The sequence below is a fragment of the Rhinatrema bivittatum genome, chromosome 8 (genome assembly GCF_901001135.1).
Source record: "Rhinatrema bivittatum chromosome 8, aRhiBiv1.1, whole genome shotgun sequence".
NCBI classification, from domain to species: domain Eukaryota; kingdom Metazoa; phylum Chordata; class Amphibia; order Gymnophiona; family Rhinatrematidae; genus Rhinatrema; species Rhinatrema bivittatum.
The window spans coordinates 69,952,169-69,970,252 of NC_042622.1; the positions used below are offsets into that span (position 1 = coordinate 69,952,169).

The window sequence follows — 18,084 nt, forward strand, 5'->3', positions numbered from 1 at the left end:
TGGGACAAGTTATCTGGCTAACTTTGGTTAGGTAACTTGTCCATTCACCGGCTTACTGAATATTACCCCCATAAAGCATCTCAGAGACCTGAAGGAAGGAGGATAATTAATTGGTCACGATGATACCAGGGTTCGAATTATAGCATCGGGACTCTTGGTGATAAGGATGGCATAGAGTCAAGCAAGATAAAAATTCTGCAGGAAACAAACTACACTTTGGAATCTTTATGGATAGAAATTCCAAGTGTGACAAGGAAGAGTAATGCAGTGAGGGTATACTTCTACTTGCCTGACCAGGTTTGAGGGATCCACTGGATAAAGGAGGCCCAGAGACTTTACAGGCAGCAATCCAGCATTTGTTGTGAAAATAAAACTGAGAAAAACTCAAAGTAGATCCAGATGAAGAATGAAGGCCAAAATAATTTGAAAAGAAGTTTGCCAGAGAGGCAAAAACCCCAAATAACTTTTTCAAACATATTTGAAGCAAGAAATTTGGGTGTCAGTTGGACCACTAGATGATAGAGGGGTAAAAAGGGCACTCTGAAGACCAAGCCAATTCTTTCGTTTGGTCTTTACTGAGGAGGGTATCAGGGAGATACCTATGCCGGAAGCGTTCTTTGGAGTGTGATATTCAGAAGAACTGAAGCAAATCACGGTGAACCAGTAAGTTGAAATAGAGCAAACTGAAGAGTGACAAATGGCTAGGACCGGTTAGTATACACCCCAGAATTCTGAAAGAACTCAAATTATATTGTAGACTTGTTACTTGTTCTCACAGGACAAGCAGGATGGTAGTCCTCACAAATGGGTGACATCGAGGATGGAGCCCTGTACGGAAAACTTTTCTGTCAAAGTTTCAACAAGCTTTGACTGACACTGGCACACTGGGTGCACTGAGCATGCCCAGCCTGCAATTATCCCTGTGAGCCACAGGTGTCTCCCTCAGTCTTCTTTTTTCCGCTCTGCAGTCAGCATAGCGGTTGGAGCTCTGTGAGGATTTTTTAACTAATTACCTCATGGAAACACTTAACTTTTCACTTCAAAAAACACTTTTCCCTGCACAGGTCTCCCTCCGCGTACGTTTTTACGACGCTCGGTGAGTACTAATTCTTATTTTTCGGTCGGTTCCTGTCACTATCTTAAGGCTGTTAACTGACTGAAGCCTTCCCTTCCCCCATTTTTTCAGTTAGCTTTAAACAGCTTGCGAGTATCTCTGTGACACTCTGCTTGCTTATGCTAGTGGGGTAGGGATTTTTTCCTTAACTTTAGGACTTCTGTAGCTTCAAGTCCTTCATTCCCTGGTACCCTCACGCAGTCGATACCCTATCGCTACACCGGGACCCTCCTAAACCGCCCTGGGCTTTTATATGTCATCAGCGCCCCTCCCCCCACGGTGCCCTGATGCCTTTATCCATGTTTTTTGCTTTTCAGTGCTACCAGGCTTTTTCCTCCTACGCACTGTTTTTTTCCTTGGGCTTCCTCGGTGCCGTCCCTACCCGGATGCATGCCATTGACGCACACGCTGTTAGTCACTGCCATGCATACTCGGGTCGCCGCCACCGCTGCCCGAGACACTTTTTAACGATCCCAGGGTCACTTCATCGATGCCACCCCCCCTTTTGGGGATGCCATCGATGCCCCATCCTCCCCACCGATGTCCAGCCCTTTTTCCATCGGTGGGCATCGGTGCCACATCGATTCGTCGGTGGGCATCGATGCCGGATGGTCCCCATCGGTGGACATCGGTGCCGGATGGTCCCCATCGATGGACATCGGTGCCGGATGGCTTGTCCGTCGATGGCATTGGTGCCGGATGGGCCGTCCGTCGATGGCATCGGTGCCGGGTCCTTTTACATCGATGGACACCGATGCCCAGGTGTTTCATCCATGGGCATCTATGATGCCCGTGGCCATGCCACAAACGGCATAAATGCCCGCCTCCATGCATCGATGCCCTCGACACCTCCGTTTTCCTTCGGTGTCCTTGACGCCCTATTGATTCGACTTCGACTCAGTCGATGCCGGTATCTTTTTCAATAACGGCAATGTTTTTCGATTATTCGATTCCACATCGTTTCAAAGATACCTATGCCACTGCTGTCAGTGCCCGTCACTGTCATCATTCTCCTGGCCAGTCATCGACGATTTTTCATACCCATTTTGATGATATCCTCGAAGCCCCTTAGGTTGCCTTCAATATCGTCAATACCGACATAGCACCGCCACATAATACCCTCGCCTCCTCACATTGCTCCACGCTTTGGGTTCTTTTTTAAGCCCCGTATTAGCTTAAGACACTCCATTGTGTCAGGAGCAGAGCAGGCGTGCTGACAGTTCGTCATCGATCGCCTTCCAGGACGACGAGGGCTTCCATCTCGGCGCTGGGGAAAGACCGGGCCGAGCACCGTGGCACCCATCATCGCCGACATCGTGATTGTCCGCCGCTGACGCCATCCAGCACATCGGTGCCATCCTTCTCCAGGCTGGACAACGCTCGGGCAGAGCGACATCACCACTGCCATCAGCACTGTTCCTACAGTTTTGGCAGTCCTTGGTGATCCAGAACTTCCGGATCCAGGTCCGACAGCTTCTGCATTGGCGTCACGACACATCGAGCCGCTGTGACGAGGGAAGGGAACATGAGTTCCGTTAGGGCTCCTCTGTTCCTGGCGTGCCCCACCGTCAAGTGGTGTGGGACTATGGCCATCTGTTACACTTAGCAGTCTAAACGCCACTCACGCCTGGCCTGTCTCCTCTGTACCTGTGCCACCATACCGGGTTTCAGAGCGAGATGGACGTTTACGTCCCCGGCCTTACCCTCGAGGACTCCGGAGACCGTCGGGGTCAACAATCTTCACCGGCTCGTCTTGCGGCGATCCACGTCAGATGGTAAGTACCCGCTTCGGCGGCATTCCCATAGAGTTGTGTTCTCCCATTCAGACCGTGGTTCGAAAAGTTCTGGGTCATGTGCCTTTTAGAACTGTATTAGTGTCACATATCACTATGTTAGCTATGTTAGCCACAATATCAGGAGAACCCCTCTATCTTCTTGGGATTGCAGCAGGGCTTCTTCTCTTGTCAGTAACAAGTCCCTGTGCCGACCAATGCTCTGACTCTTGGTTCCCTCCCAACCAAGGTCCAGCTGCATTGGCTGATCTGCTAAACATGAGATTCAGCAACCATTGCCCCATGTACAAGTCCACCTTGAGGCCTGGCCACAGGTCTCAGTGGCTCCTTGTACAGCATACAGAAATGCGGGTACACTTACCGCTCACACACCTGCAGGAGCCTACATGATATCCTCCATTGGGACACCTCCTGGTCTCCCATCTGGTCAGATATCAGAGCGGCCACCCCACCTTGTACCAAAGTCCCGGTACACTCCCCCAGGCGCTACGAAGTGCAAAGGGGAGAAGTGAGGGGGGTTGGGGAGTTTTAATTGCACTATTCTTTCTTTTAACAGAAAATAGTTACTCTCCGCACATCCTGGACCTAAGAAAATCCAACTTTCTTTAGACGTCACAGGTACAATGGTATCTTTGGTTACCATCACTCCATACTGCAGTAAGTACATTATTTTAATGTTTCTATGTGCTTTATGGTGAGTCAACATTACAACCCCAAGCTCTGCCGCCGGCACCAGCTTCGGTAAGTGAACTGTCTCTTGCATCACTGTTGGTGAATGCTGTTTTCTCTGCGGAGTGTAACATCATTCACTTTCCTTCAGTACATGCAAGGAGCTCTCACTTTTTTCAGGACTCACTATACATTTACTAACTGGGATTACTGTCACTGCCATAAATCCCTTCTGTAACACTTCTGGACACCACAGTCTTAAGACCCTCTTGTCCAGCATGCGCACAGACATTCTGATACATTGTTATATGTCCCTGCGCATATTTTCCATAACCTCAACCTTTCAACTTTTCATGGTTGGGCTATGGGGTTTCTTCCCACTATGCATTTTTCTCATAATTCAAAACTGCTATGGGTTATATTCAGTGACATTCTATACTCAATGGACCTAAGTGGTTTCATTGCTTTCGTCCCTGATTCTTATCCCAGTTCGAACTAGGACCTAGTCTCCTTCGACTCATGCTCGCAATTCCTTAGGGTTATAAAGTTTCTCCTGAAAGCTGTCAACCCATTATGCATCTATTGCACTCCAGCATAGTTTCTCATAAACTTCCTGGACGTTGCACCCATGAGTTATGCCCTTATGCCTTCCAATACTGCTTTTGCAACAATTCTTGTGCATACAGACAGACAGCATAGGGACAATGTGCTTTCCAACTCATAAGCACGCACAACCTCTTAGCTGCTCTGCTAGACAGCTGCGCAGCTCTACCCTTGGCCCTTGTTCACTTCATGCGTCCTTGGGCCACATATCTAAGAGATTTAATGAACGCTCTATCTGACCTTCTCCACGTAGGTTCTATCCTCTCGAATGGTCTCAATTACATGTGTACAGGGCAAATCTTTTAACGCTGAGTTTAACTAAACTTTCCTCTGCGTCTGCATCATTCCATACGATGCACAGGTTCTGCTCCCTACACATGTTTCCTATGCGTTCCCTTAGATGCCTTTTCTTCCATCAAAGGCCTCTTCAATATATCTCTTCTGCTGCCTCTCGTAGCCAGCATTCTTCTAATGTTGAACTGGGATGGGGTTCAGTATTCTTTTCCCCACTCCCTGACTGAGATCAGTATGCTTCCCATACTTCTCAATCCATCATATCAGTAACCTTTTATTCCCTCACCAGTCAGTCCCAAATCATAGACTTACTGATGTTCTTAGGTTCTGGTAGCGTCACAAAACCTTCTAAACATAAATCTTGCCGTTTAATATGGCAGGCTTTACCTCCTGACGCTAAAAAAAAAAAAAAAGAGGTATTACCCCTTTTACTTTTCCACCATTTTTTCTTACTCCCTCGGATTCTGTTCTCCAGACATCCTCCACATAGATACACCTTTCTCTTAGGAGGTGTATCGTTTTGGGAGTTGGGTTCCCGTTTTCGGTAATCCTCTCTGAGTCGGCTTACCATGGATTATCCACTGATCAAGCCGCCTCTATTTCTCTAATCACGGAATGAACATATATATTCTCCTTATAAGTCTCATACATTCTACGTTTGAGCCTTTCCATTCCTCTCTTCCACAGTTTGGCAAGGGAACTTCTTTCCCTCTTAATGTCATTCCTGCCAGCAGGGTCCGTGAGTTATGCACTCTTTCCATACTCACCTGACTCCGTTCCTCTGCCACTGAGTAGTTCTACGCATTCAACTTTCTATCCTTTTCAGGTAGATGTTGTATCTCCTTTCCTCAGGAAATACTCTATTAATTTTTCCTAACCTCTCTCTCTCGCCCTAGGGAGAGACTGGGTTTTCCACATTCCTGGACAGTAATGCTGCGCTTACATTCTATCTACATTGCACTGCATTCCATGTGAATTCCACTTGACTCTTTCCTTCATGCAAGGGTCAAGCTGCTACTTCCAGTGGCCACACAGACCTAATCCTTCTGATTAAGTGGTCTATATTTCCTTTCCTACCAACAAGCAGACATTTCACTACAACACTGTGGGTATCCACATACTGTTGTGTCCGTCTTAGCCTTAACAGCTTCCCTTTGGTTACTGCTGCTTGTACTTTTTTATCAGGTTGCAGCCTGGAGTCCTCTCCATACCTTCGCAGCCTATTATTGCTTACATTTGACTAGCCGGCATGCTCCATGTTTGGCCAGTCCGCCTACTCTTACTTTTTTCAATTCACTACCCAACATCCTTCCACGAACCCATTATGGTGTTGCGGATGCCCTCCGTTCCCATTTCCACCTCAGTCGTTACGCCTTTGCGCATCTGCGGTGTATCTGGTGCATTCCCGGGCATCCTCAGCTCGGTACTCACCCATTTGTGAGGACTACCATCCTGCTTGTCCTGTGAGAAAGCAAATGTTGCTTACCTGATGTAACAGGTGTTCTCACAGGACAGCAGGATGTTAGTCCTCACGAAACCCGCCCGCCACCCCGCGGAGTTGGGTCTGTATACTTTTATTTTAGTTTCGCTTGCGCTTTTTAGCTATAAGACGAGACTGAGGGAGACACCTGTGGCTCACAGGGATAATTGCAGGCTGGGCATGCTCAGTGCACCCAGTGTGCCAGTGTCAGTCAAAGCTTGTTGAAACTTTGACAGAAAAGTTTTCCGTACAGGGCTCCATCCTCGATGTCACCCATTTGTGAGGACTAACATCCTGCTGTCCTGTGAGAACACCTGTTACATCAGGTAAGCAACATTTGCTTTCTCTGACTTCTCGTTCAAATCAGCTATGGTACCTCGTGAGACTGGGAAATACCTACAGTACCTGATTGTAAAAAGGTACTGTGGAATATAAAAATTCTAAATAAAATAAATACCTGAGAATTGAAAGGCGGCCAACATATCCCCTTATTTTTAAAAAGGGTTCTAGGGGTGATCAAGGAAACTATATAGACCAATGAGCTTGACATTGGTGTTGTGCAAAATGCTAGAATCTATTCTGAAGAATAAAACTACTGGCCATCTGGATAGACACAGATTAATGGGGGCAGAGCAAACAAGGGTTTAACAAAGGAAAATACTGTTGATTTGGGGGAGGGAGGGTAGGGTTTGGCATAGGGGTTGGGTAAGGACAGGCCCAGAGGGTAAAAGTGGGCCAGTAGGGATGTTAAACACAAAAAAAAAATGTTTTGTGTGATCGGTACCAGAAGATAACGGGTATAAGCTCTACTTGCTCTCTATGTTCTGTTGTTGCATATTATGCTGGTTCAGTGGATTGTATCCATGTGTTGAGAGATCAATGTTTATTGCATATCCTTTTTTCTGGTCTACTGCTTCACGCTAATAAAAAGAATTACACAAAAAAAATACTGTTGTTTTATATTTAGAAAAACATTTTAACAAATCAATAAACTAAACTAAACCATGTCTTATGCATCTTTTAGATTTTTTTGAAGGGGGTCAATTAACATGGGCAAAGGTGATTCGGTTGAGCAGATATTGTGTATCTGGATTTTCAAAAGGCTAACTGGCTGAAAGATAGGAAGCAGATTATAGGACTGAATGATAATTTCCCTCATTGGAGAAAGGTAAACAGTGGAGTACCCCAGGGATAATTACTTGGGATCAGTGCTTTTAGATATATTTTAAAAATGATCTGGAAAAGGGAATAATGAATGAGATGATTATATCTACAAATGACACTAAATTATTCAAAATAAATCACAAGCCAATTGTGAGGAACTACAAGAGGACCTTGTGAGACTGGGAAATTAGGCATCTAAATGGCAGATTAAATTTAATATGGACCATTGTAAAGTTTTGCATGTAGGAAAGAATAATCCAATATATTGGTATGTGCTGCTAGGTTTTGTATTTGGTATCACCACCCAGGAAAAGAATCTTGGAGTGCTTGTGGACAAATACTTCTGTAATCCTTGGCTCATTGTGTGGTAGAAGTAAAAAAAGGAAATAGAATGTTAGGTATTATTGGGAAAAGAATGGAAATAAAACTGAAGGTATCATAATGCATCTATAGATCCATGGTGCAACTGCACCTTGAGAATTATGTGTAGTTCTGGTCATCCTTTAGCCAGAAAAATATAGCAGAACTAGAAAAGGTACAGAGAAAGGCAACCAAAATGCTAAAAGGGGATGGATTGACTTTTCAATGAGGCCAAATAGGTTAGGGATCTTCGGCCTAGAAAAGAGATGGCTGAGAAGAGGTATAGCAATCTATGAAATCATGAGTGCGTGGAGTGGGTTGATGGGGAAACAAGTTATTTACCTTTTCAAATAGTACTAGGACTAGAGGCCATACCATGAAGCTAATAGGTAGCACTTTTAAAACAAATTGGAGAAAATATTTTCACGTAGATAAGCAGCTGAATTAGCCATGCTGTATGGGTACGTCATCCGTGCCACTAGGTGACGGAGTTCTCCAAGACTAGCAAAGTCTTTTAGCTAGGTGCTCCCTCCCCCTTATAACCTGACAGGATTACCTCAGGCTACTCAGTCTGATTTTTTTTTTTCCGCTCAACGTAGTGCGCGGAGCTCTCTACTTCTTCTCACTATCCTTAGAAACATTTATATTATATAAAAAAAAAAGTTCTTCAAGGAAAGAAGATAAAAGAAACCAACTCTGAAAGAAACCTTCCTCTGACGCTGCCCTCACGAGATTGTTTTTAACATCTCGGGGCACCCGCTCCCAGCTGACTGATGCCTCTGCTTCGTCTCCTCTGTTTACCCCCAGTTTACGCGGGCTGGCACAGAGTAGAGACTGGGGGAGGGATGCGATTTCCAGCTTTGGTCGACTCACTGGCTGAAGAGACATAGTGTCAAGGCATCATCACCTCTGCCATGCGTGGACGGATTGCCTTCTGCTTCAACCCCCGAGTCCTTCGCACTGGAGGCCCGGCGCATCGGCGACAACGTTGGAGGGGCCGGCGCATCGGCTCCTGCGCCAGCAGGCAGGGCACTTCAATGCCTGCGCTGGCGGGCTCGGAGAATCGATGCCCGTGCCGGCAGGCCCGGCGCATCAGCGCCTGCATCAGCTCCATTAACTCAAACTGAGTTATTGTGTTTGCCACTAGAGGCATCCAGAAGGCAGGTTCTTAATGAGAATCTCAGAGGCCAAAGAAAAAAAAATCAGTGTGGTGGTGCTGGAGGACCGGCACGTCCATGTGTGCGTCGGAGGGCCGGCTCGTCAATAATGTGAGTCCCATCCGGGACCTCATTTAAACAGGCGAGTGAGCGCAGGGTGCGCTGAGCGCGGGCACAGGGCACGCCGGACAAGCCAAACACCGGTGCGGGCGTGCAATGCACCGAACACAGGTGGAGACGCCAAACGTGCCACCTGTGTTCGGCGTCTCCACCGAACACAGTGGCACGTAAAATCTTTGTTCCCTGTACGTACCAGGATCAGTCCAGACTGCTGGGTTATGCCTTCCTTCCAGCAGATGGAGTCAGAGAGAAACTGAAAAGCACCTCCCACATAACCCGGGGTGCCACCTGCGATCCCTCAGTATATTCTCTGACTCCAGCAGATTGAGAGGCATAACCTGCGGTCCTGATCTCTAAATTTCTGGGGCCTTGCCCCACCAGGTTTGAAAAAAAAAAAAAATAATAAAGTTAGGAGATTTAGAACTTTTGGCTAGATCATTAAAAAAAAAAAAATAAAATAAAATAAAAGAAGTAGTTTGCTATTTTCTTACTTCTCTCTAGTGCAGCTAGATTGGGACAGGCAAGGCAGGGCATTGCCCTATAGCCCAACCCCGGAGCTTTTCTCTGCCCTAGCCCGGGGGGCAGAGGGGGAGGATTTACTGGTGGGCCAGTCACTCTCCCCCTCCCTCAGAGAGGTACTAATTCCTCTGAGTCTCCTATTTCTTTGTCAGTGCCTTCCTCCTTGAGGCTGTTTAAAAAAAAAAAAAAAAAAGAAAGTTACTGAACAGCAACGTCAGGTGTTTGATTTAATTCCACGCTGTTCTTACCTCAGCCGTGCCTGTCCGTCTCCCGGGCCTCCAGAAGGGGTGGATTTTCCACTCAGCTGCTGCTACAGAATGCCCAGAGGAACGGCCTGTCAGTCTTGTGGGGAGCCGAGGCTTCAGCTCTCTCGCGAAGGCCTCTGCTCCCGGTGCCTCCCCGGGGATGAGGGGCCTTTGCGACGGCCCGATCCGGCGTGGGGGGCGATCACAACGTGGCGAAAAAAGTCGCGCGGCGCACACGAAGCCAAGGGATCGAGGCCTGGCCTGCTCATGATTTGCACGGGAGCGGCGGCCATTTTGTCGGCATTGGAGGGGGATGCAGAAGACTCTGAGGAGGGAGAGGATCTCCCTCCTCCTCTGTCCCCGCCGCATAGACCGCGCAAATTGCCTGGAGACCCAACTCCTCCCTCGGGGGGGCCCTTAAAGGGGCAGAAATCTTTTTCATCGAAATTTATACTTTTAATGCACAAGGCATTTCTGGAGGCGGAGACTGAGTGGGATACCCAGTCTCCCAGCCCCATTATTTATTTATTTATTTATTTATTTATTTAAAAACATTTCTATACCGTCTTTTAAAAGCGAGAACGCTCACCAAAATGGTTTACAAAAAATTTAAACAAAAAGATAAGATAGTAAATTAGTAAATTAAATTAAAATAACAAATTAATTAAATAAAATAAAAATAATAATAGGAGAAAGAATGAAAAGAAAAAGAGAAATTACAATTGTTTCTTATAAACCCTACCTCTAATAAACTTATCTAATTATTTAAAATTAACTATACTAACTTAGTTAAAATTTTACCAAAGTAAGAAAAGAAAAAGACAAAGTATAGAAATAAATAAATACCGTTAAAGAACGGCATTTTTGAGGTCTATACAAGAACCTATGCCTAGGTCAACAAGATCTTCTTTAGATATACGCTGACAACGATTAACCTTTCAACTTGAGTGTTTTCCTGTGTCTAAATCCCCAAATGCTTCTTTAAATAGATGTGTTTTTAACAATTTTTTAAACTCAGCATGATTCACGGTTTGTCTTAGTGTATTGGGAAGTGAATTCCACAATAAAGGGCCTGCCACCGAGAAGGCTCTTTCTCTAGTCAAATTCAGCCTCGCTACTCTTACTGTCGGTACATCTAGCAAATTCTTATTTGCTGATCTAAGGCTTCTCGTTGGCTTATAGATTCTTAACGTGGTACATAACCATGAAGAGTCAGAATTATAGATTAAAGAATGAATTAATGATAGAACCTTGTATTTCACTCGATACTTAACAGGGAGCCAATGCAATTCAGCCAAAATAGGTGTAATGTGATGTCTCATTGGCAGGCCTGTTAACAACCGGGCTGCGACATTCTGAATCTGTTTGTAGAGGCTTTAAATTAGAGTCGGACAACCCTAAGAAAAGACTGTTACAATAGGATTAAGCATTAAGATCACTAAGCTTTCCAGGGGTCAGGGTAAGGTGCATACACATTTCCCTCCTTCTTCCCCGGAGGATGACTTGTTGGACCCGATTGACCTGGTGGATCCAGGCTCACAGGACCCTTTGGCTCCAGATTTGAGTGACAAGGGGGACGTTCCCCACACATGTGGAAGGAGATGACCCCCAAGTCCTCTGCCTGTTCAGACGAGAGGAGCTGGACCCTTTAATTTTGCACGTGCTCCAGGAGCTTGAGCTTCCCCTATCTCAGGAGCCTTCAGAGTTATCGACTGGAGACTCGGCTTTAGCGGGTCTATGCGCTCCGCCGCAGACTTTTCCTTTTCACTCGAAACTTTCCCAGATTGTGTTCCGGGAATGGGAGTCCCCGGAGGCCGCATTGAGGGTCACTAGAGCCATGGAAAAGTTATATCCCCTCCCTCTTGAGTCGATTGATCTTCTTAAAGTCCCTAAGGTGGACTCTGCGGTCAGGGCCATTGCCAAGCATACTACTATTCCGGTGACTGGCGGCACTGCTCTTAAGGACCTCCAGGATAGGAAACTGGAGGTGTTACTCAAGCGCATTTTTGAAGTGTCTGCCTTAGGTGTTTGGGCGGCGGTCTGCAGTAGCATGATGCAGCGGGCCTTGCTGCGTTGGGTGCAACAGATGTTGACAGCTCAGGACCCATACGTTCGCTCCCAGCGGCAAACCAGCTCAATGAAGAGACGCCGGCCCATTCCTCCCTTCCCAAAATCGGGGGTCGGTTGTCCCTGTTTTTAGAGGAATGGGTCAAAATTACTTCGGACCAGTGGGTGCTAGACATTATAAGTCGTGGTTACGTTTTGGATTTTGCTTATCCCCTCCGGGATCTTTTTCTGGTGTCCCCTTGTGGACCACCACACATGCAGCAGGTGGTTCTGCAGACTCTGTCACATTTGAGGGCGCTGGGAGCAGTTGTGCCGGTGCCGGTCCCTCCGTCAGAACGTTGGACCGGTCGTTACTCCATATATTTTGTGGTGCCCAAGAAAGATGGTTCCTTCTGGCCAATTCTGGATCTCAAGCAGGTCAACAAGTCCTTGCGGGTGCCTCGTTTTCGTATGGAAACGTTGAGATCGGTCATTGCGGAGGTCCACAAAGGAGAGTTTTTGGCTTCTTTGGATCTGACGGAAGCTTATCTTCACATCGGAATCCACATGCACCACCAGCGGTTTCTGAGGTTCATGATAATGGGCCAACACTACCAGTTTTGTGCTCTGCTGTTCGGTCTAGCGACCGCTCCCCGAGTGTTCACCAAGGTGCTGGTGGTGGTGGCGGTGAGCTTGAGACACGAGGGGATACTAGTTCTTCCCTACTTGGATGACTGGCTCATCCGGGCGAAGTCGGAAGAACTCTGCAAGGCGGCAGTGCGTACGGTTGTAGCTAGTCTTCATTCCTTAGGTTGGGTGGTCAATTATGCCAAGAGTCAATTGATCCCCTCCCAGGTAATAGAGTTTTTGGGTGCTCGGATCGATACCTTGTTAGGTAAAGTTTCACTGCCAGGTTCCCGCATGGCAGTTTCAAGTGCAGCGGCTACTATCATTTCCCTCCCCGGTGGTATGGGATTATTTGCAGGTTCTTGGATATATGGCATCCACCCTGGAATTAGTACCTTGGGCCTTCGCACATCTGAGGCCCTTACAGAGAGCGCTGCTATCCCATTGGGATCCCAAGTCGGAAGAGTACCAGATTCCTTTGCCGCTACTCGAGCCTGCCAGATCCAGTTTGGACTGGTGGCTCAATCCGGTTCACTTGCTACAGGGAGTGAATCTCTAGAGTCCCCAGTGGGTAGTTGTTATGACCGATGCCAGCCTCTTCCGGCTGGGGGGCGGTATGCCGGTCAAGGTCGGCTCAAGGTCTTTGGATGCCATTGCAAGCCAGGTGGTCTATCAACAGATTGGAGACCAGGGCAGTTCGCCTGGCGCTGCAGCGCTTCTTACTGATGTTACGCGGCACAGCTGTGCGGATTCTGTCCGACAATGCGACCACGGTGGCCTACATAAACAGACAAGGAGGCACCCGAAGTCGACTCGTGTCCAACGAGGCCGACAAGCTGATGCTCTGGGCGGAACGCCACCTGCACAGGATTGCAGCGTCTCACATAGCAGGGGTCGACAACGTTCAAGCGGACTTCCTCAGTCGACAGCAATTGGATCCCGGGGAATGGGAGCTGTCGGAGGAAGCGATGAGACGTGGGACGTTGGGGAGTTCCCCGCCTGGACCAGATGGCGACTCGTCTGAATGCAAAGGCCGCTCGTTTCTTCAGTCGCCGGAGAGAACACGGTTCCGAAGAGGTGGATGCTCTAGTTCTACCCTGGCCATCACACATCCTGCTTTATGTGTTTCCTCCCTGGCTACTCGTCGGAAAGATACTGCAACGCATAGAGTCTTACCCGGGACCAGTAATTCTAGTGGCTCCCGAGTGGCCTCGAAGACCATGGTTCACAGATCTGGTCAACCTGGCGGTGGACGGCCCACTACGCTTCAGCCATCTGCACCGCCTGCTTCGACAGGGTCCAGTATTTTTAGAGCAGGCCGATCGATTTTTGTCTAGCGGCCTGGCTTATGAAAGGCGGCGGTTAAGAAAAAAGGGGTACTCGGAGGCAGTTATTTCTACTCTTCTGCGTGCCCGCAAGACTTCTACTTCTCTTACCTACGTTCGGGTATGGAAAGCTTTTGATTCGTGGTGTGGCGCGGCAAGCTTGTCACCGCGCAGGGCTTCTATTGTTCACATTCTGTCCTTCTTACAGGATGGTCTTCAGAAGGGCCTTTCTTATAGTTCGCTCAGTGTTCAGGTTTCGGCCTTGGGCAACTTTCGTGGTAAGGTTAATGGTATTTCCATCGCAGCGCACCCGGATGTGGTCAGATTTTTGAAAGGGGCTAAACACTTGAAACCGCCGGTACGTGCGGTCTGTCCGTCCTGGAGTTTGAATCTAGTGCTCCATTGTCTTTGCGGGCCCCCTTTTGAGCCTTTGAAGCGAGCGACGGTTAAGGACTTGACGCTCAAAGCTGTTTTCCTTGTAGCTATCTGCTCAGCTAGGCGGGTTTCCGAGTTACAAGCCTTGTCCTGTCGTGAGCCTTTTTTGCGTATTTCTGATTCCGGTATTTCGCTTCGCACAGTTCCCTCCTTTCTGCCCAAGGTAGTGTCGGCCTTTCATGTCAACCAATCGGTTGAGTTGCCTTCCTTCTCGGTGGAGGATAGGGATCTGAGGAGGTCTGCGCTCCCTGAGGTCACTAATCAGTTTCGTTTGTCCGACCATCTCTTCGTTTTGTGGAGCGGTCCTAAGAGAGGGGCTAAGGCTTCTAAAACTACTATCGCCCAATGGTTGAAGGATGCTATTGCCTCTGCATACATTTTTAACGGTCGCCCTGTGCCAGACGGTCTTAAGGAGCATTCTCTTCGATCTCAGGCGGCTACATGGGTGGAAAGCCAGTGTGTCTCACCACAGGAGATTTTTCGGGCGGCTACATGGAAATCCTTGCACACGTTAGCTAAACACTACCGGTTGGACGTTTGGGATCCCAAGGTAGATTCATTTGGCAGTAGTGTGCTTTGCGCGGGACTCTCCAGTTCCCACCCTGTTTAGGGCAGCTTGGGTACATCCCAGCAGTCTGGACTGATCCTGGTACGTACAGGGAAAGAAAAATTAGGTATTACCTTCGATAATTTTCATTCCTGTAGTACCAAGGATCAGTCCAGATGCCTGCCCGTATACCGGAGAGTCCAATCAACTCTTTATTCTCTACACAGATTTTTGATGCCAGTAAGGGGCTTTTTGCAGAGCTTTCTACAGTACGTTCGTACAAATTATACCTGGTTCTCCAGTTCAGTTTTTAACTTGATCTAGTCATTGTTCTGTTACAGCGTGTTTTTACACATCGTTAATACATGGAAATGGTTGTAGTTTATATATGGAAATGGTAGTAAGGGCCATTCTTTCATTCTGCTTTGATCTCAGTGATACTGAGGGATCGCAGGTAGCACCCTGGGTTATGTGGAAGGTGCTTTTCAGTTTCTCTCTGACTCCATCTGCTGGAATGGAGGCATAACCCAGCAGTCTGGACTGATCCTTGGTACTACAGGAACGAAAATTATCGAAGGTAAGACCTAATTTTCCTTTAGTTTTAGGGAGGTATTTTATTTATTTTATCAAATTTATAAATTGTCTGTCCCAAGTTAAAAAAAAAAAAAAAAAAAAAAAGTGGTGTTATCAGAAATCGCTATCTCAATAACAGGTAATGAACAGTACTTCAATGTGATTTTCTTTTCTTTTCTTTTTTTTTAAAGTTTAATTCAGTTTTTTAATAAAATGAAAAAGTGGATGGATATGTCCAACTTATCCCAGGAGTTCCGAGAGCGGGTAGAAAGCCTGGAGAGGAATTTTGAAGTATCTACTGTCATTTTCAAGAAGTTTGAACCAATATTTCTGGATATATTTCAAAATCCATATGAAGACCCACCTAAGTTGCAAAGAAGCAGGAAACAGAGGTGAAGTGTTTTGACTTTAATTAACAAATGATCTACTATATTTGTTTAAGGAAAAAACATGCCATGATGCACAAACTTAGGGGTTTTAATCCAAGCTCTTCTAGACTAATAAATATGGCAGCAGGGTAGTAATGAGAGATTTCAATTATCCCAGTATTGACTTGGTAAATGTAATATTAGGACATGAATTTCAGTGCATATTTTCTTTACACTCACTAAAAGAAAAAAAAAAGTTTATGCCACATACAGATAGCTAATAGTATGCAAATACATTGGGATTTAAAGTGCACAAAAAACTTAAATAGCACATATGAACCATGATTTAGGAGCATAAATCATAGTTGATGTGTACAGAACATAATTTAGGAGCCTAAACCATAATTTATAATTATAAAACAACTGAAAAAGCAGGTTAGACAGGCATAAGGTTAAAAGTATTTATCTTTCAGGCAGGCACTTAGCATAATTGTCACCATGTGTTGTATGTGCAATTGTTGCTATGTAAGCTCTTGGGAGAAGGCACTTTAAAGTAGTACAATTGGTACCATTATGCAGCTCATATTATATGTACAACTGTCTATTGCTATTGTCTTATGCCTCTTTGGATTTTTCTCAGTGCATAAAACATCTGGGAGCAGAAATGTTGGCTGGACAAGAGCTGCATGACAGCAACAAGAAAGAGGAATAATAGGCTTTATGCACCAAAATGCAATGAATCTGGAGAGGCCTGAGGCAACAGCGTTACAGTTACATATACAGCGAGTAATGTAAAATAGTGACAGTTCTACTGTAGGTGCCTTCCCAAAAGAACTTACATAACTATACACAGTTGCACATACAAGAACTCTGTATCTTTGACTCAAGGGTCTCAGGGCAGAGTCCCTCTTGCTGGGGGTCTAGGAAATACCAAGGCCTTTGGCTTTGGGGGCCAAACGGGTACCTCAATGCGTAGCTTATTTTTTAGAACTTTTAACTTTTGGGTCAGAGATGGAATAAAAGTTAACTCACAATTCTGGGGCTCATGTTTGTCTATGGTTTTGTGCCAGCATAGTCCCAGACCTGATGTTCCTAATTGCGCTGGTCCATTGTGGACCCAAGCGACCTGAATCTAAGACCTGTGCACCAGGAACTCCAGGACTACATGGGGGCACAACACTATAGACTAATACTAGCCCCAGAAATGTGATTTAATTTTTATTCTAGGAGTTTAATTTTCAGTCTTAAAAGCTTGCTTTAAGCCTTCAGGGCTTTAATGTCCTGCATTGTGGAGTATTATATAATACCTTCATTAACAACGGAATTTGCATGGATGCATGCTAATGGGTAAGCACACCCCCTTGTTAAATTAGGAATAAAATTGTACACATGAAAATGTATGCACATCTTATTACATCAGGGCTCCAGTTATATCCACCTTAGACAAGTCATGTCTTACAAAATAGTGTAAGCACAGAGATTTAAAACTCAAAAGATGTAATGCAATCGTTCTCCATGCACAAGTGGGACAAATCCAGCCATATAAGTGAGATGATGTCAACATATGGTGCCGACATGGAACATACTCTTTCTAGTGTACAGAAAACTTAGAAGTCTTTCTGAGCCTGCGAGGGTGTTCCATGTAGCCGCTGCCGCATGAGCCTCCTCAGTCTTTTTTATTCCACTGAAACAAAAGAACATGTGTTATTGTCTAGAGTTGCAGCTGTTTTCCGTCGATAAGCAGGCTGAATTAGCCATGCTGTTTGGGTGATGTCATCATGGCAACGCCCTGGCGGACATCTGTGTCTTTAAGCTAAAGTTTTGATCTGCTGCACCTGTGTGATGCTTCCTGTGCGAAGTGCGCGCCCAGTCTCTTCAGTTAGTTTTTTTTCTGTGCTCAGGCACTGATGTCTCTCAATCTCTCCGTGTCTCTTCACTATTTCTTTCTTTCTAATGTTTCTTAATCGAGTTCGCAATTATTCCCCAAACAGCACTTTTCAGTGCTATAATGTAAAAAAAACGGGGTTTAAATACTGTTAGTGCGGGCAAATATTGTCAGTCACTGACGACCATAATTACTGTTATATTTGCCTAGGTCCAGACCATGACCAGGCAAAATATAAGGACTGTTGCTGGATGTCTCCTAGGGCAAGGAGATAAAGAGCGGTGAAAATCGCTAGCCTCCAGGACCAAGAAGGTGCTTCCTCGTCGAGAAGTTATGTGCCTTCTCCGAGGCACTCAATACATTCCTCCCCAGGACCCAAATCGAAGGCTTGTGAGGTATCCAGAAGAGCTTCATCGGAAGAACCGAGGGGTAAGAAACACCCAACTCCACCGGGAGTAGAGGTTGCCTCAGCACCTAAAAAAACCTAGACCTGAAAAAGAGCCGTTGAATGCGTCGTTGGAGCACAGTCGCTACTTTAAAGATCATGATGTGTCGGAATCACCGAGAGAAGCAGATGAAAGGAAGTGAGCCGATATGCACGATGCACCAAAGCGTTCATTAGTGCACGACGCATGCACACGACGCATCGACACACCCATTGGCGCATGATGCACCGTCATGTCGGTCGGCGCACCGACATGTCCATCGACGCACGATGCATTGACGTAACCTTCAAAGCACAGACATATGAAGCTCCTGC

At 46.3% G+C, this 18,084-nt stretch overlaps 1 protein-coding gene across 3 annotated transcripts in view; it reads left to right on the forward strand.

Annotated features, from left to right (window-relative positions):
* Window positions 1-18,084, forward strand: part of RBL1 (RB transcriptional corepressor like 1) — a 365,834-nt gene that overhangs the window by 25,928 nt on the left and 321,822 nt on the right. For all 3 annotated transcript variants that reach the window (XM_029611864.1, XM_029611866.1, XM_029611865.1), the window contains one exon: window positions 15,263-15,463. In XM_029611864.1, coding sequence (XP_029467724.1) covers window positions 15,263-15,463 — 201 coding nt within the window. The remainder of the gene's footprint in view (window positions 1-15,262; window positions 15,464-18,084) is intronic.